General features: G+C 37.9%; 1 protein-coding gene across 1 annotated transcript in view; it reads left to right on the top strand.

The window, feature by feature from the left end:
* The window catches only part of LOC306844929 (uncharacterized protein), a 72,773-nt gene that overhangs the window by 32,667 nt on the left and 12,871 nt on the right, over nucleotides 1-27,235 (top strand). Inside the window, exons 4-8 of the mRNA XM_079377376.1 lie at nucleotides 8,831-8,969; nucleotides 24,745-24,890; nucleotides 26,200-26,272; nucleotides 26,379-26,537; nucleotides 26,631-26,700. Of these exons, the coding sequence (XP_079233502.1) occupies nucleotides 8,831-8,969; nucleotides 24,745-24,890; nucleotides 26,200-26,272; nucleotides 26,379-26,537; nucleotides 26,631-26,700 (587 nt within the window). The remainder of the gene's footprint in view (nucleotides 1-8,830; nucleotides 8,970-24,744; nucleotides 24,891-26,199; nucleotides 26,273-26,378; nucleotides 26,538-26,630; nucleotides 26,701-27,235) is intronic.

Below are 27,235 nucleotides of genomic sequence, written 5' to 3'. Positions count from 1 at the left end.
CTGAATGTAAGGAAGCCGGTGTCATTACGCATTCAAGTTTTTCTTGTTTGGTCTCTAAGGGAAGTCGTGGCCTAATGGTTAGAGAGTCGAACTCGTAATCCAAAGGTTGCGGGTTCGAGTTTCGGGCCAGCAGGAATTGTAGGTGGGGGGAGTGAATGTCCAGCGCTCTCTCCACCCTCAATACCACGACTGAGGTGCCCTTGAGCAAGGCACCGAACCCCCAACTGCTCCCCGGGCGCCGCAGCATAAATGGCTGCCCACTGCTCCGGATGTGTGTTCACGGTGTGTGTGTTCACTGCTGTGTGTGTGCATGTTGGATGGGTTAAATGCAGAGCACGAATTCCGAGTATGGGTCACCATACTTGGCCGTATGTCACTTCACTTTTTTTTTTCTTTTTTTTTTTTAACCAACAGTGACACTATTTTGCAGCATGTGGAGAGAAAGCTATGCTGGAACCCCAAAGGACTAAACATTAGCAATATGGAAACATTTCCATGATGTAGGCTCTATGGTGTTGACGGCCTGTGAAAGGCTTCTAGCATGAATTCAAAAGTAACTTAAATGTTAACACACAGTAAAATTGCAGCAGACGTGTGAATTACGTCTTTCAACCTCCATTTCTGGCTTTATAAGCAGTCAGGGATGCTCAGTGCAGATCGTGTTGCTCTTATTAGTCCCAGCCATCTTGAGTCAAGTCATCAGTTGATGTAGAAGTAGGGTGAGTATTTATGTGTGTTAATGTGGTGTTGGTTTCCGTGACGATAGCATTGCACCAATGACTGATGAGGCCTGCCCTCATGGGCGACACTTGAGCCTTTCCTGATTTTGACTGGTATGGCACCACGGAGCCATCCACTGGTCCATGGTTCATGATTTGTTCATGATTCTTCTTGTACCCTGTCTCTCATCGGATCTCTCCAAAGAACATCAACTGTCTCGCTGCCCATCTTGCTATGTGTCTGTCTACATTAGCAGATCCTCTGAGCCTCAGAGGGCTCTTCTTATATTTCTGCACTTTAAAACTTCCCAAGGTCACATCCCGTTCATGCACAAACACTTGGCTGAACAACAGGTCTCAGAAGTGGGCAGAGATCCTTGCTGGCACACTTCACATAAAAGCCACAGACACGTACATTCAGATGAGCTCTGTAGTTTGTGCCAGGATTGAAAAGAGACATCTTGGTATTTTGGGCCGGGGTGCAGTGGCCTCCCTCCAGTCACTGACTGTTCCTTTTGATTCCACCGATTCAACTTAAGGGAGCAAATGTCACCACATTAGGCAGCCTTGTTAACTTGCATAACAGATGTAGGGACATTTTTAAATACAGTGTACCTAAGGTCACTTCTCGATAGGGCTGGGTGTCGAGTTTGATACTTTTTAGGCACCGACCGAATTGCCTCGATACCATTGAAAAAGGTTTTGTTGTTCAGTATCAAGTTTCAATATGCCATAATCTCATCAACGTCAGTGAGCCAATAAGCATGCAGCGTGGTTGATGTGTCTGAATCTGAAAAGTGCTTGTGATTTGGCTCTGGTGAGGCATCAAGGAAAAACACTATTTTACGCCGGTTACGCCCAGAGACATGGCTCACACGTGAGGCTATAATATGTAAGCGTCAAAACCCCATAGATGTCAGGCTACGTTTACACTAGGGATGACCCCAAATAGTCGAATATTTGATGCTTCAATATGAGGAGCCTAATTCGACTACCAATCGAGCTAAATCCCATTGATTAAAAACCTGGTATCCAATGTTTCATTCTACTGGTCATATTCAGCGTGCGCAGCTCAAATGCAGACCATTAATAACTACTGTCATATAGCCTACATAACGTTATAATGAGAGCACTGTTGTAAAAAAAAAAAAAAATTGTGAATTCTTAGGGTTTCGCTGATGTTTAATGTTAACTATCTTTTAATCAAAACATAAAACATTTTTTGTATCTGTGAGGCGTCGGTTACACATTTTCCCCGTGTGTTAATGTCAGTAATTATGACTGTCGAATGTTTGACTTGACTTTTGGTAATGAATTTTCGAAAATTCCGATTCGACTATGAAAATCCTTAGTCGGGGACACCCCTAGTTTACACTAGTGTGTTTGAGAAAAATGAAATGAAAAAGATCTCCATCCACATCACATGACAGAAAACACGTGTTGCATGACCATTCATGCACACTGTAGCATCATGCTACAAAAGACAATTTAGAACATTTATACTATGCTTTTACTCAAAACTCACTATAAACCGCAATTCAGTGTTTATAATAACATCCGATTGCAATCTAATTTGCGTTTTTGGCCATGTAATGTTGTTGAAATATGGTATTTGTAGCCTTTTATATCAAGCTAATCGCTACACCTGCTTAGCATTTGTCATATATAATCTTGTATTGTTATGAAAATAGGCAGAATCTCATGAAAAACACATACAAATATGCTGTCATAATCATGTTTATTAGCTTCATGTTTCATTCATGGAAATGTTGAATTGAACACGGAGAAGTGAAATGGACTTTCGTCATCAGAAGAGACAGGGCGGGTTATAAACGGGTAATATGATTGACGTATGAACAGCAAATGAACTTCATTCATTCAGAAAAGCTATCGCGGAAGAGAAAACATGGGCAGACAGCGCTAGAAGCAGCTAATGCTCATCAGTAAATCAGTGGAAAACAAATAGAAATGATGATTCTGTCTGAGTTATGCATTTTAAAATGAAAACACACCAATGTAAACTTACCCTTAAAGATGTAGAAACTGATTTGAACTTTAGTAAAACTATTTGCACTGATTTATTATGTTGGTTACATTTTGTGCCTTTGTGCAGTGGCTCAGGATATGAGTCTTTTAAGTCCTATGTTTGAGGTAATGTGTAGAGTTGGGAATTGAAAATAGATTCCAATTTCAGAATCGGATATGTAAGGTCAGAAATCGGATACTTGTTATAAAATTAAAATTTCAATTCCACCTATCGATTCCTGTATGCGGTGCTTCTTTTTTTCCCATCTGTGAAGACCTGACCTAGCGATCTGCCAGGACCTGGCTCGCTAGTCTAAGCACTCCAAAGTTTGTCTACACTTGCAGTCAGAATCCGAAAAAACTAAGTATAAGCAGCAGCTGTCAAGTAAATGAATGAAACACCTTCACTGTATTTTTCATTATCATTATTTCTGTAAGAAACATTCAAATAAACACAGAAGTACTGGGATAAAAGTTTATAGTTTGGATATAAACTCTGATGCATACGGTATGTTCAAAATAGAATAAATCACCTTTTGAAAGTAATTTGACACTTCAAATTTATCGATTACATTGTTCCGCCAGTAGGTGGCGAAAAGGGGCTGTTAAAATGTTTGTCTTTGAATCATTCAAGAGATTTGTTCAAAAATGGTGATTCATTCAGTAATGAAACAAGTAGCCTAGACTAACTTGTTTTATGTATGACAACAGAAAATATGTAAATGTGAACCGCTTTATTGGGCATTCAGTTGTATTACAGCATGTGACAGTTCATAGAGTAGAACAGATCTGAAGTGCCAAAAAACAATGCTTCGCTCGTTTGCAAGCCATGATGATGATGTCTCTCGCTCCCCTCGCACAGTCGTAGCTCATTTTCTAATTTCTCAAAGCAGAGAAAGGGGAGGTAGCCTTTCCCCGTATGACGACATAAGGGGAAGATTCCAGATTGGGCCATCTGAGCTTTCATTTTCTCAAAAGCGAAGCAGGATACCCAGGGCCACTGGGGGACCATAGGCAGGCTAGGGGAACTCATATTAATGTTAAAAAACCTCATAAAGTGAAATTTTCATGCCATGGGACCTTTAAACAGCTGGCCCATAGCACTGGCACTTAGAATCATTGACAGGACTGTTTAGAGAAAGATAGACATGCAGAGTACAACCAGACAATAGTCCACAACTCACAATTCCTGTTGATCCAGTCCCTGCCAAGAGAACGTTCTGGAGCTATGCCACACTCCATCTCCACCACACTTGTTTTGTCCCATGAGATTCTACACTGCCTTAACACCGCTATCAAACTAGTGTTAAGTGTTGCAGGTTTACCGGATAAGCATTTAATGGCAGCTGTGCTGTCCCACTGGGAATCAGAGGATGAGCCCCTGAGGGATTGCTGCAGAAGCAAGAGGGGTATCTCTCACTGTCAATAATGAGATTAATGATGTGACAGAGATGGAACGGTGGAGAATCGGACCGCTGTTAAACGGAATTAGTTGTCAAATTTGGAGACTGGATCAGAGAACATGTGATGACACGGCTTGATAATCCCTAAGAGGATGCAGGGTGTCACTGCTGCCCTGTCATAACATTGATGAGGAGCGCAGGGAACATTCCAGAAAGTGTGAAATAAATACTATAGCAGAGAAGACATTAGGACAAGTGGTGCAGCTTGAATGTCTGTACTTCCTTTTGTTCCTGTTTTCCTTCCTTTCCCCAGCTTTCTCCCTTCATGTCCTTTTTTAAACATTTATTTTTGGCATATTTGCCTTTATTTGGACAGGACAGTTTAGAGAGTTGAGAGAAAGTGAAGTAGGAAAGAAAAAAGGGGACAGGATTGATAAGGACCACAAACCAGGACTCGACATTTGGTCGGCAGAAGAACAACTGCACTATCTGTTGGAGTGCTGGTCACAAGCCTCCAAGGAAAGGACATGGCGTGTGGCCAAGTATGGTGTCCCATACTCAGAATTTGTGCTCTGCATGTGCTCATCCATCCAAGTGCACACACAGCAGTGAGTAGTGAACAAACAGACACCCAAACAGTGGGCAGCCATTTATGTATTTGGGGGTTTGGTAGTCTCGCGTGCCAGACCTTCAGACTGACGGCTGACGGTCTGGAATCTATGGCAGGTTTCATTGGCCAAGGCCCACCCAAGAGGCCCTTTACATTCCTACCTACAATTCCTGTATGGACCAATACTCGAACCTATCCTCTTTCCTTTCTTTCTTTTTTTTCATTCCTTAAATCATTTCTTTCCTTCCTTCCTACCTATGTACCTTAATTTCCTTACTTTTTTTAAATTCATTCATTCCTTTCCCTCTTTCCTTCCCTCATTCCTTTTCTCATTTTTTCCTGGCTATATATCTACCCATTAACTTTCTGTTTACCTAACAAACTTTCCTTTGCTCGTTTTTCCCCTCACTACCTATCAACCTATTACATTTCTTCTTTTATTCCTTCCTTCACTCCCTGCTTTCTTCCTACCCATCTACCTACCTTACTTTGCCTTCCTTCCTTCCTGCTTACCTATCTACCCTACTTTACCTTCCATCCTTTCTCTCTTCCTTCCTGCCTTTATTTATACATTAATTTTCCTTCTTTCTTTCCTGCCTATCTACCTATTCTAGGATTTTTCCTTCCTTCGTACTTACCTATACCTACCTACCTTACTTTGCCTTCTTTCCTTCCAACCTATATGCATATCTTACCCTTCCATCCTTCCTTCCTTCCTTTTCTTCCTTTGCTTCCTTCTTTCCTACCTGTCTACCTACCTTATTTTGCCTACCTTTCTTTGATTTCCTCTTGCATATTAACCTACCTTACTTACTTAGCCTTCCATCTTTCATTCCTTACTTCTTCAATCATTGTTGCAGACCATTTAATCTAATCTATATGCCAGTGTTTACTCTTATTCAGCTTTGTAGTCCTGTTGTATGTCATGTACAAAGCATCTTAAAAACATCTGAGAAGCTGAACTAGACTAGCTGGCCACTAAATTGGTGGCAATCATATAATTTCCAAGACTTCCTCTGGATTGTTTGTGTAGTTATGCTTTTCCAAAACAGCTTTCCCTTTTAATGTTAACGTCACCACTCAGTTATCCCAGCACCCCAATATAAAGTCCAGAGAGTAGACAGAAAAATAACATGGGAACCTGTCAGACAAATGAGTCTGTGTGTGTGACAGAGAGGGATAGATAAAGGTGTGAGCTCGCAGCGCTGAAGCCGAAGTGAGTTGAGTAAATAATCGGCCGTCTGAGGAGCCGCGGGTGTGGGGCTGGTGTGTCAGCAGGCGATGGATGAGTCCCCAGGCCTGATTGTAAAGCCCAGCAGGTTGTGTTGGTTGAGTGAGTCTGTGCCGAGTGGAGTCTCAATCTTCCCTCTAATAGGCCACTGACAGGCCTTTACCACACACATATACACACACTTGTGAGTACACACATCAATAAAAGTGTCCTGACAGGGACCACAGCCTCAGCTTTGGTACCTAGCACGCAGTACTACACTAAACTGGCTGCACGCACGCACACAAAGACACGGGTGGCATCAATTCTGTGGCGCTATCATTAAACAATAGGTAAGGTGGAACAATACAGCGAAGTGCGTAGTATACGGCTGGCTGTGTAAGACACAAGCTCTCTGACAAGCCATATTTGTCATCCGCTGGGACGCAGGCAGGTCCGACATCTGTGGTACAGATGAGAGGTGTGTAAAAAAGTGACTTTGAGCCAGACAACTAATCTCGCAGCCTCACATACTCGACCCCTTGTCACAGGCCCACACACAAGTGTGTTTGCTCCCTCGCTTATGCAGTCTGGTCATACACTCCAGAGCTCAAACACTCCATCACATAAAGCACACATAAACACTCATAAAGGGTCCTCTGTATTACACACAGTCGGACACATCCCTCCGCTGTGTGCCATACTGGGCTGAGATTTGATCATTGGTAAATGTTTGTCGAAGATGAATTCCCCGGGTGATACTGAAGTGTGTGTGTGTGTATAAACAGTATTATAACAGTGATAAATGGAGAAGGGTGCCCTAGAGTAGAAGACCGGGAAAAATAGGAGGAGGAAGGTTTTCTATTGCGACAGGAAATGTGAGTTTCTTTTATAACATTATGGAATGGCCAGTAAATGCACCCTGGAAAGAGTAGCTGTTCAAATAACCAGGAAGAGGCGTATTCTTTCTTTCTTTCTTTCTTTCTTTCTTTCTTTCTTTCTTTCTTTCTTTCTTTCTTTCTTTCTTTCTTTCTTTCTTTCTTTCTTTCTTTCTTTCTTTCTTTCTTTCTTTCTCTCTTTCTTTCTCTCTTTCTCTCTTTCTCTCTTTCTTTCTCTCTTTCTCTCTTTCTCTCTTTCTTTCTCTTTCTCTCTTTCTTTCTGCTTTATTTTTCCTTTCATTTTACTTAGATTTCCTTTCATTTTACTTTATTTTTCCTTTTCATTTTCCCTTCATTTTACTTCTTTCTGCTTTATTTTTCCTTTCCTTTTTCCTATATTTTACTCTCTTTTACTATTTTACTCTTACTCTTTTTTTCCCTTCTGTTCATTCATTCATTCCCACTTTTCTTTCTTTCTTTCTTTTTCTTTCTTTCTTTGCCTCCTCCTTCAGTTTTCTTCCTTTAATTTTTCCTTTCCTCATTCATTCATGTCCTTTTTTTATTCCATCCCTCCTACTTCACTTTTGTTCATATTTGTCTTCCCTCCTTCCAATTTTTCCTTTATTCATTCATTCATTCATTCATTCATGTCCTTTTTTATTCCTTCCCTCCTACTTCACATTTGTTCATATTTTCCCTCCTTTCTTCCTTCTTTCCTTTCTTCTATCTTCCTTTCATTCTTTCCTTTCCTAATTTATTTTATATTCATTCCTATTATACATTCATGTCATTTTTTCTTTCTTCCTGCTTCACTCTTTCCTTCCTTCCTTCCTTCCTTCCTTCCTTCCTTCCTTCCTTCCTTCCATTCTTTCCTTTTCTAATTTTTTATTCATTCCTATTCATTCGTCGTTTTTTCTTTCTTCCTGCTTCACTCTTTCCCTACTTCCTTCCAATTATTCATTTTCTTTCTTTCTTTCTTTCTTTCTTTCTTTCTTCGCAATTAATGATTCTTTTAATCAATTTAGTCAAATCATTGTTACATGTTAGAGAAGCACAATTAAGAATTTACTCTTGCCAAATCTGCGCTGCCTATAGTTAGTTTAAATGGAATTACCATCTGCTTACAAACCTTTTCATAAACATCTGTAAATGGTTTATTAAAATAAACTTTAAGCCAAAGCCTTTCTGCTCTGTATTTGTCCTCCACTAAACGTCTCTGATTTTCTTAAGATCTTTAAGTAATTCTGTTCTCCCACTGGCTTGTCTAACATGCTAAATTGTAGCTGCTGGGAATAAATCTTTGGGGTTTTTTTTAGCTCTGGTGTACAGCGGCAACGAGCGAAAGCCGCCATGCCGAGTCCATCTTTTACTCAGCCCGCATGCATGCATGCATGTCACTTCAGCCCAGCCACTCATAAAGCAACATGATGGATAAATGAATACAGAAAGAAATAAATAAAAGCCACACTTATTCTCTCCCGCACATCCTTTCCTCCACCTCTCTGATGGATCTGTGAAATGATATAAGGAATAAAACTTAGAGGGAGAGCGAAAGAAGGGGCTGGGGTGGAGAGACGGATATGATTTATTAGGCTGATAAAAATTCAGCCTTTGTTATTCTGTCATTTTTCCATGTGCAGCTTATTAAGGAGCGCACCTGCCAGAAGAAGAGTTTGTGTGCGCCAGTGGATGTATGTCTAAATGTGTGTGTCCCGTGGAGTAGGAAGACTCAGACCTCACAGAGCCTGTTTTTGTGTGTTTTTGTGTGTGTGTGTGTGTGTGTGTGTGTGTGTGTGTGTGTGTGTGTGTGTGTGTGTGTGTGTGTGTGTGAAATATGAATGGTATCTACCTCTAGAGTTTATGCAAACCAACTAATGACTCAGTTATAGCTCAAGCGGGCATCATTAGGCGATTAAGCTTTATTGATCAGTGAAGTGACACGTCAACCATTAATTCACTCCTGTGATTTGTCTGTTCCTTTGCAGGACCCTTATCTTCGTCATTGCGAAGCCCGGCATCGCACAGGGTCATCAAAACACGCTACAAGATTGACACACGCAGAGCCCATACAATCCACCACAACTCCGCTCTTTCCTACAGGGTCAAGAGAGTGCATTCTGCCAGGTAAGTGATGGGTTCTTTTCTGGTGGAGGTGGAAATGACCAGAACTTAATCCACTTCCTGTTTGTCTCCACCTCAACAAAGCTAATGTCAATGGCTTTATTCTATCATAAATTGTACGTTTGCATGTGTGCGTGCATCCTGCTCACAGTCACAATCTTAGCCCGGCACAACCAATTACCAGCCTGATTAAAACCTCTCTGTTGACATTCAGTGTTTTTATCAGTGTCTCAGTGCCTAATAAAACATTAAATAACTGCCTGGCCCTTAATAACGCCACATAGAACCATAACTAACTGCCTCATCACCACTGATAATGACAGAGAGAAGGTGCCACTCGTCATGGTAATCTATTACTGGAACCATAATATTACACCATAAAGATGTTCTACGGGATGGCCCACATGCTCACGTGGACATGAGGGTAGTCACTGAGACAGAAGCTTTTATTGGTGCCTTGAAATAGTTTTTTTTATATGACAACATTAAGTTTTTTGTAACAGGCAATTCACACAAAACCTATTTTTGACACAGACAAGGACACAGGTAAGTGGAATGAAAAAAAAACCCCATGAAACTTTTTTTTTTTTTTTTGTAGCTGTATTTTTAATGTGTGCTGTGTTTTTAGATCACTGTGTCATATGCCAGCCTTGTCTCATTGTTTATACGTAGGTATTAGTACGTAACGTTTACATGGACAAAATGTACATTTTTGTGCGTTTTTATTTTTGCTGAAATACGATATTATTTCAAATATTTACAATTTGGACGTATTACAACAATTAAAACGTAAAATTTGCTACGTATTTTTAGCCATAAAAAACCCCCTAAATATTTATTAATCTGTTATATCATTAAGATATTTGTATCCATGCATTTTTATAATTTTATTGATAAGCGATTTAGGTTTTTAGACCCCGTCAGTATTGTATATTTAATTGCTGTAAACATGTCAGCATTGTATGTTTAGATGCTGTATGTTTCAGTGTCTGTGAAAATGTAAGTAAATGTACGTTTTGTAGAACCACATTTTATGTCAAATACATACAAATTCTCATGAGATCACATTGCATTGAGCTCAATGGTCAAAGACATATTCTAGCACATTTTTAGATTGATAAACAAATCTAAAGTAAGTGCAGTCAATTGAAGAAAAAGTGATATGCAAAAACAGATCAACAGAAGGTTTATGTTTCAATGACAGTTAACAGCTTTCCCTGTTAAATCCGTGGCCTAGCAGCATATACATACTACAATGTTGATACAATGGCGTTAATGCGAGAGACAGAGGTTCAGATTCAAATTACACAATTTTTTGTTTCCCCTATATGTGCAGTCTAGCAGTTTGTGTGCAAAAGAGAATGGCTGTTGCACAATATGAGGTGTCTAGTTCCCCAGAGTGGTTCTATTCACACAGAACAAGCCTTTAAAGCAAAATTAAGAGAGGTTGGAAAGCTTCTAGATTGTAAATGCTTATAGAAAGAGAGAGAAGGAAGAGGGGTCACTGCTGTGTCTGTATGGCATTAGCTTTAGTCTGATAGGAGGCCACTGAGAAATCCTATTCACTTAAGGGTGTAAATGAAGCACTCATGCGTATGGGTGTAAATTTTTTATTCCCCCTCTTATCTACAGAGTTAAAATGATCTTCATAAATCCCCCTGCTGTGTGGGCCTGGCTTAGCCGTGTATAAAAAAGAGAGTGTGGATTAAAGGTGTTATATTTTAAAAAGGGTACCACATTAAACAAAATAACCTTCTCTTTTATCTCTCTTGCTCTCTTTTACTGGCTTTCTGGTCTTTTCTGCCTTAGTGAGGATTGCTTTACACTTACACTACACTGAGTGGATAGTGCCTAACAAAATCACTTCTTTTTGGTCCTTTCAAGCAGGTTCAGTGCATGATATAACTCTGAGTATCTGATTGGTAACTCCAGTAACTTTGTGTTAATGGAGAGAGCTGGGGGAGCTGGCCTGTTTATGTCCATTGGTTTTAACTGTAGTGATGTAGTTATCCCTGTTCACATCGCATGACCTGATAATAGTTTATTGAGGGTAAGTTCACTATGTTTATCTCAGCCCGTTTTTGCTACTATATATATATATATATATATATATATATATATATATATATATATATATATATATATATATATATATATATATATATATTATATATATATATATATATATATTATATATATATATATATATATATATATATATATATATATATTATATATATATATATATATATATATAATTTTTTTTTATTTGTTTTTTTTACTTAAAATATATGTTTTTGAATTTTACATAGCAAGGAAACAATGCTATGCCTGATTTAGTAGAACTACTGGTATATGTAGTCCTCGTGTGGTAGTTGAAAACATTTTGGTCGACAGACATGTAACAGCTGCTCTTGAATTAGATGATTAACAGGTCTACAGGTCAGACTCTCATCTGAGCTCATTACTGTGGAGATGCTGACATTTTGACCTCGGTGGCCTGCACACAAGTATTCAACACTGTTTATGTATAGTTTGGTTAGATTTGTGTTTGTGTGTATAATTGAGTTTCTAGCTATTTTCAGATTCATCTGTAATTTATTTGAGACACTGTGTTACATGGCACGTACTATATAGACTTTTATGCCCCCATATAAATGAATTTCCAGAAGTAGTCTGCATTTCAACATTTGTACTTTTGGAAATTAAATGATCACTCTGCAGGACTATTTGCAGTTCAGTTTATTTTACTTTATTCATTGTCATATGTACAATTGTTTGTGTATTCTCTCTCTAAAAGGTGATTAACACTTTTGTACACTTTTTATATGTATCCAGATTGTGCCCTAAAATCTCAAATATTATTTGTCACCAACTAAAATATTTAATATTATGCAACATTGGCATAGTAATCTAAAGTGGTACTGATTTTTTGCAAGTTTGTGTGCAGGTCAGTGATACTTGATTCATGTAATTTAGATTTGCTAGGGCAGTGCTCTCTGATTTTTAATGGATAAGCGAGTGTGTGTTTGTGGGGCTTCATTTGTGTAATGCAGATTTTGTGAGACACGTGCTTGGCTTCAGACTGCCTTTGAGCTGTGGTGACTTACCGCCATTCATTTAGCTGCCTGCAATAAATATTGATTCATCAAGGGATTTTCAATTTGAACCTCTGTGACGCATTGTGAAATATTACAAGAGAGGGGGAAATGAGAAAGAGAGAGAGATAGCGTGGGGGGAGAGGAGATAAGGGAAGATTTTTAACGATCCATCGCTCTTTCATTCATTCATTTGTTGGTGATGCTTACTTTTAGGGTATTTTAGAGTATGGCCATCTGCCACATTCTTATTATATTGACACATTTGGCAGACATTACATTTAAGCTTTTATCTGAAGGAACTTATGGTGCAGTCAAGATATGCTTTTTACCAGTGCATGCACTTCTTGGGAATCGAACCTGTGATGTTGTCACTGTGCTATAAAGAACAGATGCACAACATGCTTAAAATGTCACAATGCCAAGAGTCTCTCCGTATTAGTTAGGAGACACACACAGATGGCGGAGCACAGTTCACCACCCAAGAGCTCAAGCAGAAGAAGCGTGGAGCCCCTCTCCGTCTCACACATGAGCAAACAGACGCGGGGCTCTTTAGCCCCTCACCCTTCTGTGCAGTGACCCGGCGTCCGGCACAGCGAGCTGGAGAGCGGTGGGAGTGTGTAGTCAGCAGTGCGGCTGCGTCTGGTGATTGAGTGTATGAGGGGACCGGGTGGGGGAGGAAAGGCCCTCGTAAATCCCCGGCAGCCACCAGAAAATAGATATAATCTCAACATTAACTACATTAATAGTAGCAGGAGTTGAATTAAGAAAGCCGTAAAGCATGGACGCCTGGGCATAAATTACACGAGTCCGTGCGCACACACATACGTACACACGCATACAAACTGCCTCCTCCCATTGCATGCTCTCGTTTTGTTCTTTCTTTTCTAGATTTTCTCATTTATTATTGTGAATGTAGAGTTTGTTTTTGTTCTTGGACTTGGCTCGCCAGACCACCTCTTAAGATCATCTCTTATTCCTCTTGATATTTTAAACATGAATGTTAGTTTATATTATTTATATTGATATTAATAATGATTCATACAATATTATCAATATCAATATTCATATATTATTTAAAATAATCAAATGTGCAGTAAAACAAAATAGTTCTTATATTGATATTTCTTCTCATCATAAATATGAATTTTATGTTATTATATTAAATTTTTACATTAATAATGATTCTTATAATATTATCAGTATCAGTATAATGAATTCATACTGTATTATTGTCATTAATGATTAAAATGTGCATTAAAATACTTAATAAAAACTTGGTTAATTATAGTGAATTAATGTATTGTATGTATGTAATATATCACCCAGGCTGCATTCATTTGAGCGAAAAAGAAATGGAAATATTGTGAAAAACAAACAGTAAAAATAACAGTTTTAATTTTTTATAAATCTATTTTAGATTATTTTGGAATCTATTTTAATTATTTATAAATAATATTTAATAATTCATACAATATTATTTAAACCAAATAAAATGTACATTAAAATAAAATCTCTTGATCACAGTTGTTAATATTATTTTATTTTATTAGTATTAATATTGTTGATAATAATGATTCATATAATATTAGTAATATCAGCATTAATTCATATTACATTATTGAAGTTAATAAATACACATTCAAATAATTGATTAAAACTTGATTGATTAAACTCAATTAATTTATTGCTATTACATACAGAAATGTATCCGTTTAAAAAAAAATTAATAATAATACACAGAAAGTGAGCAATAGACTTTTAATCAAAGCAGCCATAATCATAATATTGATTATTTTTTAGGGCACACATTCATACATTTACTGTGGTATAGTACTGAATATGAAGCCAGATTTCTTGCTGCTGTTTCCTTGAACTCTAACACTGTTTATGTCTGAGAAACAACAAAAAACAATCATAATCTTCACCTTTTATTTTCTTTGGTCGACGCACTCTCACACGTGCGGTCATGCACTCTCTCAGTGTGGGTAGAGCAGCCCGTGTGCCCCTCATCAGGTTTAGTGCTCTGGTATTGATCAGCACAGGATATGCTGCAGCACTGCTCCCCTCTCCTCTTCCTCACCACCTCTCCATTCATCTCAACCACCCATCCTGGGAGAGAAGGGAGGGGAGCACAAGGGAGAACAGGAGGAACAAGAGAGGTGAATTGAGAATGCTGAAGGACAAGGTAGAGCAATAGAGCGTAATAGTTCAGGTGTTAGCAGGTATTATTTTATATTTATTATAAATTATATATCAAACAAACATCACTGTCAAACAATAAGTGCTGTCAATATATTTATGTATATATAATGCCACATATCTGTTGTAAGCAAAGATACCCGTTATTGCAAAAAATATCCACATTTGGCTGGTAGCAAGTGTTAATTTCCCACACCAATGACAACTGTCTAATTTACCTCATGTCATCTGTCTCTCAGTCCTCTCCCCTTTCATTTTTTTCATCTTTTGCCCACTTGTCTGCCCTTGAGCTGTTGATTTCTTCAAACATTTTAAATGTTTTCCTTCTCTAATAGTCTTTAATACGGTTATCACTTAAGTTTCCTTCATTATCTACTTTGCTACAAGCAAAATCTAATTTACACAAGGAAAATTGGTTAAGTGAAACCAGCTAGCTCATTTCAAGGGTAACTTTTTGTCTGTTCTTCAGGATGAGCTTACTAATGCTTTCTCTGCAGCCAAATAGACAAGACAAGCATTATTGTGAATGCCCGTGCGGCCTGTGAATTGCTCCCCGTCACCAAAACAAAAGTTACATCGTTAATCACCCTGCCGGAGTGCTGATTCGCTCTCTCCTTCATCTGCGCTCGTCCTGCGGTCGAAACACAAGACACACATACATGCATGCATGCTCTCATGTGGGAATGCAGAAAAGTTTGCATGATCGAAAGCAGCCTGTGATTGTGGTTAACTTTTCTGAGTAGACCTTTTTTTTTCCTTTTACAATTAAGAGGTTTTTACTCATACTAATTGTCTGGCCGGCATATGTATTCTTCCTCGACCATTACATGCACCAGCACTGATGTGTTTTTGTCTTGACACAGGTGTAAGTCCCCCGTGCTCATCCTTGCTGATGGTTGCTTACCATGCCCCCTAAATATGCCACATACTAGCAAAAAAAAGAGATTTGTGTCTAGTGGGAGTGATAAAAATCATGATGCCTCAGAGGTGTTTGCTGTAAAAGCGTTTATTTTGACAGAATGGATTAAAGGGACAAAAACACAGATTCGCTCCAGCCCCTTGAGGGATGGGTCATCATCAGCATATTCAGTACATCTTTGCATTTCATGCATCCTTAACATGAGCACAATATAACTAAGAAAAAAAAAAAATTTAAGTTCTTAGCTGTTGTTGGGGGGGGGGGGGGGGGGGGGGCAATTTAGTGTGTGCAGTGCACTTGTCTTGAAAGTATAGTGTGATTTAATCGCATCCAAAATAAAAGTTTTTGTTTACATATGTAATTATTGTGTATAATTACACACACATGCATTTATATATTTAAGAAAAATATGTCACATTTACAGTGCCCTCCACTAATATTGGCACCCTTGATAAATATGAGCAAAGGTGGCTGTGAAAATAAATCTGCATTGTTTATCCTTTTGATCTTTCACTCAAAAAATTCTAACCTATCATTGAAAACAATTGACAGTGGGGAGAAAATCTCATGATGTAATAAATGTTTTTCTCCAATGAATGTTGGCCACAATTATTGGCACCCCTAGAAATTCTTATGAGTAAAATATCTCTGAAGTATATTCCCATTCATATTTACATTTTTTTAGCACACCAGGGTGACTAGGAGCATGAAATTGTCCAGCCATGACTTCCTGTTTTACAGGATTATAAATATGAGGAACACAAAGACCAAATTGCCTTAATCATCCATCATATGGAGTAAAACCTAAGAATATAGTTCTGATGTGCAGAACAAGATTGTTGAGCATCACAAAATAGAAAGTGGCTGTAAGAAAATAGTTAAAGCATTGAAAATCCCCATTTCCACCATCAGGGCAATAATTCAAATCACCTAAAGATGTTAAAAATCTGCCTGGAAGAGGACATGTCTATATCGTCCTAATGCACGATGAGGAGGAGAGTTCGAGTGACTAAAGACTCTCCAAGGATCGCAGCAGTAAAATTGTAGAGATCAGTTGAGTCTTGGGGTCAGAAACCTAAAAAAAAAAACCTTTTTGGCAGCAAACCCACCAGATGAGTTTAGTACAAACAGGGATAAAAAAAAAAAAGTACCCCATGTCCACATTTAAATATACTGCTGGATCTTTAATGTTGTGGGCCTGTTTTTCCTGCCAGAGGTCCTGAACATCTTGTTCTTCTATCAAATATCAACAGATAAAAAATCAAAACCTGACTGCTTCTGTTAAAAATCTTATAATGGGCCGTTTGGATCTTCCACCAGGACAACAATCCAAAACAAACATCAAAATAAACACAAAAATGGGTCACTGAGCACAAAATGAATCTTTTACCATGGCTTTCCCTGTCCTCTGACCTGAACCCTACAGAAAATGAGTGGGGTGAACTGAAGAGAAGAAGTACTAACATGGAGCTGTGAATCTGAAGGATCTGGAGGGATTCTGTATGAAGAAAATAGTCCCCGATCTCTTACCAGGTGTTCTCCAAACTGTTCAGTCATTATAGGAGAAAACTCAGAGCTGTTAGCCTGACAAAATGCTATAATTGGGTGCCAATAATTGGCCAACATGAACTAGAGAAAGCATTTATTTCACAATGAGATTTTCCCCCCACTTTCAACAGTTTTACTTCAATGATAGGTTGGAATTTTGTGAATTTTTTGAATGAAAGATAAAAAGGATAAACAATGCAGATTTATTTTCACTGCTGCCTTTGCTCATATTTACCAAGGGTGCCAATATTAGTGGAGGGCACTGTATATATTAAATATATTTATATATGATATAATTTATTTGAATATAAATATTTACATGTAAATGTAAATATTTTCCAAATATGTGCAGTATGTGTGTGTCTTTATATATACATAATAAATATACACAGTACACACACATATATTATGTAAACAAAAACTTATTTTGGATGCGCTTAATCGTTTGACAGCACTAATATATGCATGATGTATGTAAATATTTATAAGACAGTTAATATATAAAGAGAACAATAATATATTTGATATTAAAGCAAAGATATGTAGTTTTAGAAAATTGTATGTATAACTTGACACAAACCTCAAGAACGGTGACATCTCTTAACTTCATAAAACAACAAATACCTAACAATAGTGACTAAAAAACAGTGTCCCCCGGTTTCACAAACAAGGCTTAAGCCTAGTCCTAGACTAAAATATAAATCTGAGCTGTTTCAACTTAAAGAAACTTGCACGGACTGATCTTAAAACATGTCAGTGCCTTTGTTTTGTCTTAAGATGCACACCAATAATGCTTTTTTCTAAGGCGTGTTTATAAAAATTACTTAAATATCCTAATTGAACTATGGCCTAACCCTGGTTTAGGCTAAGCCGTGTCTATGAAACCGGGCCTGTAAGTTTAAACAAGTCAACAAACAGTGATACAGTAACCATATAATTTATTCATGCTGCAGTGCATGCTGGGAACTCACCAACTCTTAACATTTCAGCAATATTATTCAATTTAAAATTATTTTTTCAGACAACTGTTTGACTAGCTGGGACAACATTTTGGTGAATTCTGTTGGTCTAAGTTGGTCTTTTTATTTATTTCAAACATAAAACACATTTTTTTATTATTTCTTAGTATTTTCATCTCCTATAAAATATGGCTTTTTTTGTTTTAATAGTGCTCTTGTCCTACAAGTTTCATCTGAATGATTTCAGTAAAAACTTCTCCTCTCTCATATCCCCCAGCAGACCCTCAGGAAGAGCACATCAAACTTTTTATATCATAGCCTCAGGGTCAGAGCCCCCAAATGCTAAATCACTTCCTACTCTAACAGTGCAATTACAACCCATCGTGTGTCCCATAAAAATAATTCCCCACTGCCATTCAAGTGATACATGGGACGGCTTGATATGTCCCTCCAGACCCCATGTATTAGCTTTGCCGGTTCCCTCTGTCTCTGATATCGGATCAGCTCTTACGCCTTCCAGCCTGAGTTACTGCGGTAACAGGAAACACAAACATAACTGATACCAGAACAGCAACTAAAAGTACGTATATCGTGGTGACCTGTGATTTAAAGAGTGTCGGTTGGCTGAAGATAAGGTATCGGTGTTTAAGGGTCAAGGACGACTGGCTGGGAGCTCTAAGGATGATGGAGGTCTCCTCTTTACTTCCTGTCTTACTTTTATTTCCATCTTTTCCAGAGTTAAAACGAGAGACCCAAGAGGTCGCAAGGCATCTTGTGTTTACAGCTTTCCTCTCGCTTCTTCTTAGACAAAGCCCAGTGGAGGAACATTTGCATGCTATTACTTGTATTCTGCTTCCGAGTTTAGGCTTCATATATTTTACCCATTTGTCACACAGGCTCAGGATGACTGGGGTTAACTGCCTCACATGTTCCATGTCCATGTCATGGCTACATTAGGCTCCATTATGGCTCTTGGGTGCCCTGCCTGAGCTACAGTGAGGGCAGCAACTGTTCTCCCATTACGCCTCATTATGGCTCCCATGGCTGCCGTCACTGAGCCGTTGTGGACCTGTGTGGGTTATGATGTATGTGCGACATATGCTCTTACAGCTATAAGGACATAGATGCACTACAGGTTGTTCGTCACTTTGGTCTTCTCTGTGAAGTTGTTATAGTCTCAATAAAACTGAAGAATCTACAGGTCTTCTCTTTCATTTTGTGACATGCGTCCAAGTGTAATGGATTATTAGTTCATCCAAAAAATGAAAATTCTGTCATTAAATATGATAAACGGACGTTTTTTGGTGGAATGTGTTAAATGACAGAAATGAGAGGATTCATTGAAATATCTTCATCTGTGTTTCAAAGACGAATGAAAGTCTTATGGGTTTTAGAGAAACACTAGGGTGAATAACTGATGACAGAATTTTTATATTTGGGTGAACTATTCCTTTAAAATATGACACTTTGTCTTCCTGTCTCACTAGATTGAATGATGCATCAGTTACACTTTATTTTAAGGTCCAGTTCTATTAACTATGACTTCTCCCTCAATAAACTCCTAATTACTGCTTATTAATAGTAAAGTAGTTGTGATTAATTGTGTATTGAGGATTAAGGATGTAGAATATGATCATACAGAATATGTGCTTTATAAGTACTAATAAACAGCCAATATGCTATATAGCAATATAGTATGTGTGTGTGTGTGTATGTATATATATGTATATGTGTGTGTATATATCTATATTAGGGCTGTCGCGATTCGTCGACTAGTCGATTTTTAAAAATCGTCGACTTAATTTTGCTCGCGTCGATTAACCGGCAAAATACCAGAAGTGGCGCATTTCAAGGACGAGAATCCATAAAACACATTTTAGACTATTTTCCAAGGCTGCATGATATATTCATTTAAAATAATTAAGCATAATTGTGAATTCACAAACGCTATGATTTAATTAAATAATTATATGCGATGCAGTTCACACAGTATATGCGCTTTAATTATTTACACGCGTGTAGGTTAAGTTTGTGCGTCTCACAGCGGCTCCGTTCACAGTAGCTCCACAGAAACTGTTATCATTTACATGTGGAGCGTCTCAAACTCCATCTCTGCATGTTGTTGTGAGTTTGGGTTTATTGGTTTACATGGTTTGATGTCCACATATTCATTTAATTACAGTTGCTATAGCATTTCTGACCTAAAGAAATGGACAAATATGAAAGATTAAGTGGACATTTGAATTAAATGGTGCTTGGTCAATATTAAACAAGGTTTAGATCGCGCAGTAATGTGTAAAAATAATCATCAGGCCGTTGGCGCCCCCTGCAGGCCTTTGTTGTAATGTGTAATCTACATTAGCTCTATTGTTTATAATACATTATGTATTTTAACAGTTTTGTTCAATAAAACCATATGATTTCTTGCTTTTGATACTTTATTTGAACTAATTATTATTGCATCATTGCTATTATATATGTATTTTAAGTCATTTTAAAAGTAAAAAAATAAAAATAAAAAAAATAATATATATATATATATATATATATATATATATATATATATATATATATATATATATATATATATATATATATAATTATAAGGCCCTATGAAATCCGTTTTATTTCCAAATTCAGTTTTTTGAATACTTTCCGTACCCACTGTATGTATGTATATGCATACATACAGTGGGTACGGAAAGTATTCAGACCCCCTTAAAGTTTTCACTCTTTTTTTTATATTGCAGCCATTTGCTAAAATCATTTAAATTCATTTTCTTTCCTCATTAATGTACACACAGCACCCCATATTGACAGAAAAACACAGAATTGTTGACATTTTTGCAGATTTATTAAAAAAGAAAAACTGAAATATCACATGGTCCTAAGTATTCAGACCCTTTGCTGTGACACTCATATTTTTAACTCAGGCGCTGTCCATTTCTTCTGATCATCCTTGAGATAGTTCTACACCTTCATTTGAGTCCAGCTGTGTTTGATTATACTGACTATACTGACAGACCTTACAGCTCACAGTGCATGTCAGAGCAAATGAGAATCATGAGGTCAAAGGAACTGCCTGAAGAGCTCAGAGACAGAATTGTGGCAAGGCACAGATCTGGCCAAGGTTACAAAAAATTTTCTGCTGCACTTAAGGTTCCTAAGAGCACAGTGGCCTCCATAATCCTTCAATGGATGACGTTTGGGACGACCAGAACCCTTCTTAGAGCTGGCCGTCCGGCCAAACTGAGCTATCGGGGGAGAAGAGCCTTGGTGAGAGAGGTAAAGAAGAACCCAAAGATCACTGTGGCTGACCTCCAGAGATGCAGTCGGGAGATGGGAGAAAGTTGTAGAAAGTCAACCATCACTGCAGCCCTCCACCAGTCGGGGCTTTATGGCAGAGTGGCCCGACGGAAGCCTCTCCTCAGTGCAAGACACATGAAAGCCTGCATGGAGTTTGCTAAAAACACCTGAAGATTCTCTGGTCTGATGAGACCAAGATAGAACTTTTTGGCCTTAATTCTAAGCGGTATGCGTGGAGAAAACTAGGCACTGCTCATCACCTGTCCAATACAGTCCCAACAGTGAAGCATGGTGGTGGCAGCATCATGCTGTGGGGGTGTTTTTCAGCTGCAGGGACAGGACGACTGGTTGCAATCGAGGGAAAGATGAATGCGGCCAAGTACAAGGATATCCTGGATGAAAACCTTCTCCAGAGTGCTCAGGACCTCAGACTGGGCCGAAGGTTTACCTTCCAACAAGACAATGACCCTAAGCACACAGCTAAAATAACGAAGGAGTGGCTTCACAACAACTCCGTGACTGTTCTTGAATGGCCCAGCCAGAGCCCTGACTTAAATCCAATTGAGCATCTCTGGAGATACCTAAAAATGGCTGTCCACCAACATTTACCATCCAGCCTGACAGAACTGGAGAGGATCTGCAAGGAGGAATGGCAGAGGATCTCCAAATCCTGGTGTGAAAAGCTTGGTGCATCTTTCCCAAAAAGACTCATGGCTGTATTAGATCAAAAGGGTGCTTCTACTAAATACTGAGCAAAGGGTCTGAATACTTAGGACCATGTGATATTTCAGTTTTTCTTTTTTAATAAATCTCCAAAAATGTCAACAATTCTTTGTTTTTCTGTCAATATGGGGTGCTGTGTGTACATTAATGAGGAAAAAAAATGAACTTAAATGATTTTAGCAAATGGCTGCAATATAACAAAGAGTGCAAAATTTAAGGGGGTCTGAATACTTTCCGTACCCACTGTATATACACACACACACATTCTCGTTCACCATTCCTGGCTGGTGGAATAATCTTCCCACCCCTATCCGGAGTGCTGAATCCCTGTCAATCTTCAAGCAACAACTGAAAACTCATCTCTTTCGGCACTACTTGACTTCATCCTAAACTAAAAAAAAAACAAAAAACTTAATCTTTCCCTCTATCTTTCTCTCCTTCCCTTGCTAGCTTTTACTTATTTGAACAATGACTGAGACTTGGTGTTACAAGCACTTTCTCTGTCTGATTGCCTCTTCAAGATGAATCGCTTCTTGTATTCCCCAATTGTAAGTTGCTTTGGATAAAAGAGTCTGCCAAATAACTAAATGTAAATGTATGTATATATATATATATATATATGTGTGTGTGTGTGTGTGTGTGTATATATATAAATGTGTGTGTGTGTGTGTGTGTGTATATCTATATATATATGTGTGTGTGTGTGCGTGTATATATATATAAATGTGTGTGTGTGTATATATATATATATATATATATATATAGATATATATATATATATATATATATATATGCTAATAAGCAACTCGTTAGAATTGGTCCTTTTACTAGTGTTACCGATGCATCGAATCATGTGGCTTGTTGAGAAGAGGTTTGCTATTATTATTCTAATTTCTAAACTATCAGACTTATTGTCTGATGGACAATAAAACAGGCAAACATCCCATAGGCTTACATACATTGAAGGTGGTTCCTAAGCCATCTTGCTGCATTACACAATAACACAATCCTTACTTCTGTGGAAGTTTGTACAGAACAGAAGGGAAATTAGTGGTTGTAACTACAACTAAAAGAAGATTTTTTTTGTAAGTATTGATTGATTTAGATTTTTTATTAATTTATATAAAAAATATAATTAGCAGTATTATGGGGTTATTTTTGTTTTATTTCTATAAAGAGTACTATTTCATGGCAGTTTATGGGGCCTTTTGGTTATCAATGTGTGTTTGTATAGAAGCCTGTGATACATTCTGTGTGTGTGTGGGAGTGCTCAGGCTCAATGTTGATGCTGTGCTGTATGTGTGGGCTGGGGTTGGACATATTGGCCGAGGCAATAGATTGTGTAGTTGAAGCTCTTGTATTGGGTGTAGATTGATGTTGGAGGTGATTTGCTGTTGGGCTCTTGAAACGTTTTGTACTAAAGTTCATGTCTCCTAATACAGAGCAGCTACTCTTAGACTCTCAAACACTCCTTCACACACAACTTCCCCCACAATCTGTCTTAAATATATACTTTGAAAGGTGGGATATACTGTATGGCATTGGGTCTATAATACTGATATGATAATAAGCAATGTAGCATTCTTGTTCTCCATGTGTAGCAGTGAATATATCTTATTGAAATTTTATTGTGCAAGAAAACAAAATTTCCCATTATATTTAGAAGCAAAATCAATTAACATTTATAGGGTTTTAAGTATTTAAATGTATTTCTGTCCATTTTGTACACACATTTCCTAATAAATGAGAATGTTAGAGATGTGTCCTTTGCGTGTTTGTGTGTGTGTGTGTGTGTGTGTGCTTAAAAGGGAGAGGAAGCATCAAAGAGTATGTTTGGGGGGCAGTCTCTCTGCTCTGGCCTCATGCCCTGGCAATTATCTCAATGATTTCCTCCTCTTTTCAATTCTCTCCATTTCCACACGGCCGTCCCCTCCATTAAAGGAGCAATTTACCAGAGTGCTGTGACACAGGAGCCAGGAGAAAGAGAGGGAGATAGAGAGAGCATGAGAGTGTGGGTATGTTTGGGAATGTGAGGATGAGATTGGAAAGAGGTGTTGAAGAAAGGACAGTAAGAGGGAAAAAAGAATAGCTGCCTTACTGCGCTCATTCAGAAATGTGATAGGACATGATGCACATCAAATAGATTTAAAGTTTGTTAAAGAAGACAGATCTTAAGAAGTCACATTTTCCTTGATGTTTTGGAATAAAGTTAATTTGAAAAGTTATAGTTATTTTATACATTGATAATAATAAGAAATGTTTCTTGAGCACTAAATCAGCATATTTGAATGATTTCTGAATAATCATGTGACTCACTGAAGGCAAGAGTAAATGGCTGCTAAAAAATTCAGCTTTACTTTTGAAGAAATAAATCACATTGTATATTATAGTTAAACAGAGTACAGATATTTAAAATTGTAATAACATTTCACACAATAAACTTTTAAACAGTAGTGTATGTAATAAGTGTACCGGGGAAAATATATATGGTGCTCCGATCAGGATTTTTGGAGCCGATCACCGATCACATGAAGCAGTATCTGCAGATACGATCACCGATACTGGATCTTTTTGAAGCCTTCTTTTTATAATGTAGAATTATTTATAGTGATGCTCCAATCAGGATTTTTACAGACGTTTATTCAGGGCCTTAATTTCATTTTTGAAAACAGGAGGGATTCTCCTTTTAGGTGACTCATGTGGGGGGATTTTTTCATTTGAGGGGTGGAGGTCTCACAGAAAGTTTTCAAATTACTTTATTTAATAAAGAAACATGAATTGTACCTCACGTTCAGCATTATAATTATTTTACCCTCGCCGGACAGACAGACCACTGATCAAACTTCCCTAAGTGATTATTGGCCGATACTGTTCGGTATCAGTTGGAGCACCCCTAATGTATATTTGTATAGTAAATGTTACTATATATAGTAAAAAAAATTAGTTAAAATTTGTATTATAATTGGCGTTTAAATGTTACAATAATTTGTATTTGTCTTTTTGCCATTTTTTTTTTAATTCAGAATCCTCCTGCAGAATCGACTAAGGACAATTTCAGAAAGGCACTGGAGGGGGCGAAGCATGAGATGGATAGGCGGAGCGCTATACAGAGTCTCAGCCAATAAGCTCTCTCGCACTCAAACCACCTGCACACCTAACAGTAGACCAGGTAACCATTGAGCAGAGATCATTGCCTGACCAGTTTGCAAATATTCAAGGCACTAAAATGAAATATGAAATGTGTGTTGCCCACTTTTTTTGTTTACATGAATATGGCGGTGTTTGGTTTTTAAGGTTTTCAAAGGTCAGTATATATCAGTTGTCTATAAGTACACAGTCCAGATTATCAACCCATCCAGTGAGCGGGAGAAAGGGGGCTACAGGTCGCCTTCTGAAATAATAAAGCTGTCATCTGTCACTGGCTACAGGTTGAGAGAGAGAGACAGAGAGAACGAGAGAGATGGTGAATGGCCTAGATTAAACCCTAAAGCCCTAGTCAGAAGTGAAATTAAAGATCAGTTCCTGCTCTGTGATGGGAGTTCCACACAAACACACATTTCATCTATTTATGATCTCCCCAAAAACTGTAGTCTCACCACACACAAGTGCTGTACTGTTAATGTACACAAACTCAATCTCTCATTCACTTTTTCACATAGACTTCACAATTGAATCCCACATAACCAGCGAGCCATTTCTCACATGCACTCGGATACTAAATTCCTTACGCTTTACCCTCATTGCTCTTTCAATCAGTGCTGCATAGAGTACAGTGTTTATGTCTACTTCTCTCTCAGATTGCCATTTGGCTGTAGTTGATGGACCCTGACATATAAATAAACATGGTATCTTGTCTTAGTTGTACTTACTGGTCTCCGTCACTACCAATGAACATGATGACCTTTAATTACATGCTATTAGTCTGGCTTGTTATAAATAAATTTGCTTGTGCACAAGCTTGGATGAAACAGGAGGAACAGGACAGGAGGTGCCTACAGCTCACTTCAAGTTATAATATCTACATTACATTCACAAAGAAATAATACTTTGCTTTATATTTGCTAAAGCTGTTTTTGGTTAAGCTGATGTTTTAAAGGAATAGGTAATCCAACAATAATAATTAAGTCTTTATTTCTTCACCTTCAGTTCAATCCAAGCCAAACACAAAACCAAAGAATTTGTCATTTGTTCCCGTAAAAACCCCCCAACAAAAATAGATATTTAGTGAAATGTTCATGCTGCTCTTTTCATTCTTAGTCCAGTGACTATCAAGTACCAAAAATGCCATAAAAACACTATAAAAGTATTGCAAAACCATCATGGAAAAGTCCATCAGACTTGGAAAAATATGAGTTTTGGAAATTTACATTGTTATTCACTATAAACCTTCTTTTGTATTTCATGGTAGTCATGTACCTTCATAAAATGGTACGTAATCCATGATCTTCTATAATTTTCTTTTTCTTTCCATACTACAGGAGACTGGTACAATCCATATGTTTCCTCGACTGGTAATCAGGGAAGAACATCAGCCACACGTTACGTAGCTGGGTTAGTATTGTAATAGATGGTCAATTTCACAGCATAACAATACATAACATATGACTGTCAGTTTGTTTACTGGTTTTGTGATTTAATTTTTTCCAATGCATATCAGTCGTGCTGTGCAGAAGAGTTTAGCTATAATACGACAGGCCAGACAGAAGAAACAGAAGGCCAAGCAGTATTGCATGTACTATAACCGATTTGGCAAGTGCAACCATGGTGTTGCTTGTCCCTACATCCATGACCCCGACAAAGTGGCTGTCTGCACCAGGTACTGAGTGTCTGTGCACACTCTTACATTATACAAAACTAACACTAACACATTGTAAGCCGGGTTCAAATTAAAATCTTGATTGGTTGGCAGGTTTCTCCGAGGCACATGTAAGCAGACAGATGGGACTTGCCCTTTCTCGCATAAAGTAGCCAAAGAGAAGGTAAGTTTTAAGGGGCCTTTTAAGGGTTCTTCCTTCAAAAGCATAGAAATGAATTGATATAAGCATTCTATGAACTGTTCGTGTTCAAAAACTGGACCGCATTAGGGACACTGAAAAAAAAAAAAAAAGTGTTTTGATTAAATTTAGTTTTTATAATGGTTTTCTCTGAATTTAAGCATAGTTGCACCAAATTCTTCTGTCAGAGGGCAGATCATAAACTAAGTGAACCAATTTCGGTCATACAGTAACTCAAACATAAAATGTGCAGCTACTGTATTTTATCTTTGTAGGGCAGTATTGACAGTTGGATTTATGCATAAAGCCATAAGAATCTTAGCATAAGTCATGACTGTCCGTATGTGGTAGTATCAGGTTACTGTCAGGGCTTGCTGGCCTGTGGGGTGATAATTAAAGATACTATGTCAGGTTTTTAGCTTCCTCTCTCAGGTTATGATGGTGTGTTACAGTCTCAATATCTGTGAGGCAATCCCACTGGATTCCAGAGTTACATACTTCGAGGTCTTTGCCTGGGCAT

This window comes from Barbus barbus (assembly GCF_936440315.1).
Source record: "Barbus barbus genome assembly, chromosome: 25".
Lineage (NCBI taxonomy): Eukaryota > Metazoa > Chordata > Actinopteri > Cypriniformes > Cyprinidae > Barbus > Barbus barbus.
Note: the sequence above shows the minus strand (reverse complement) of the source record. Positions and strands in the feature narration are given on the sequence as shown.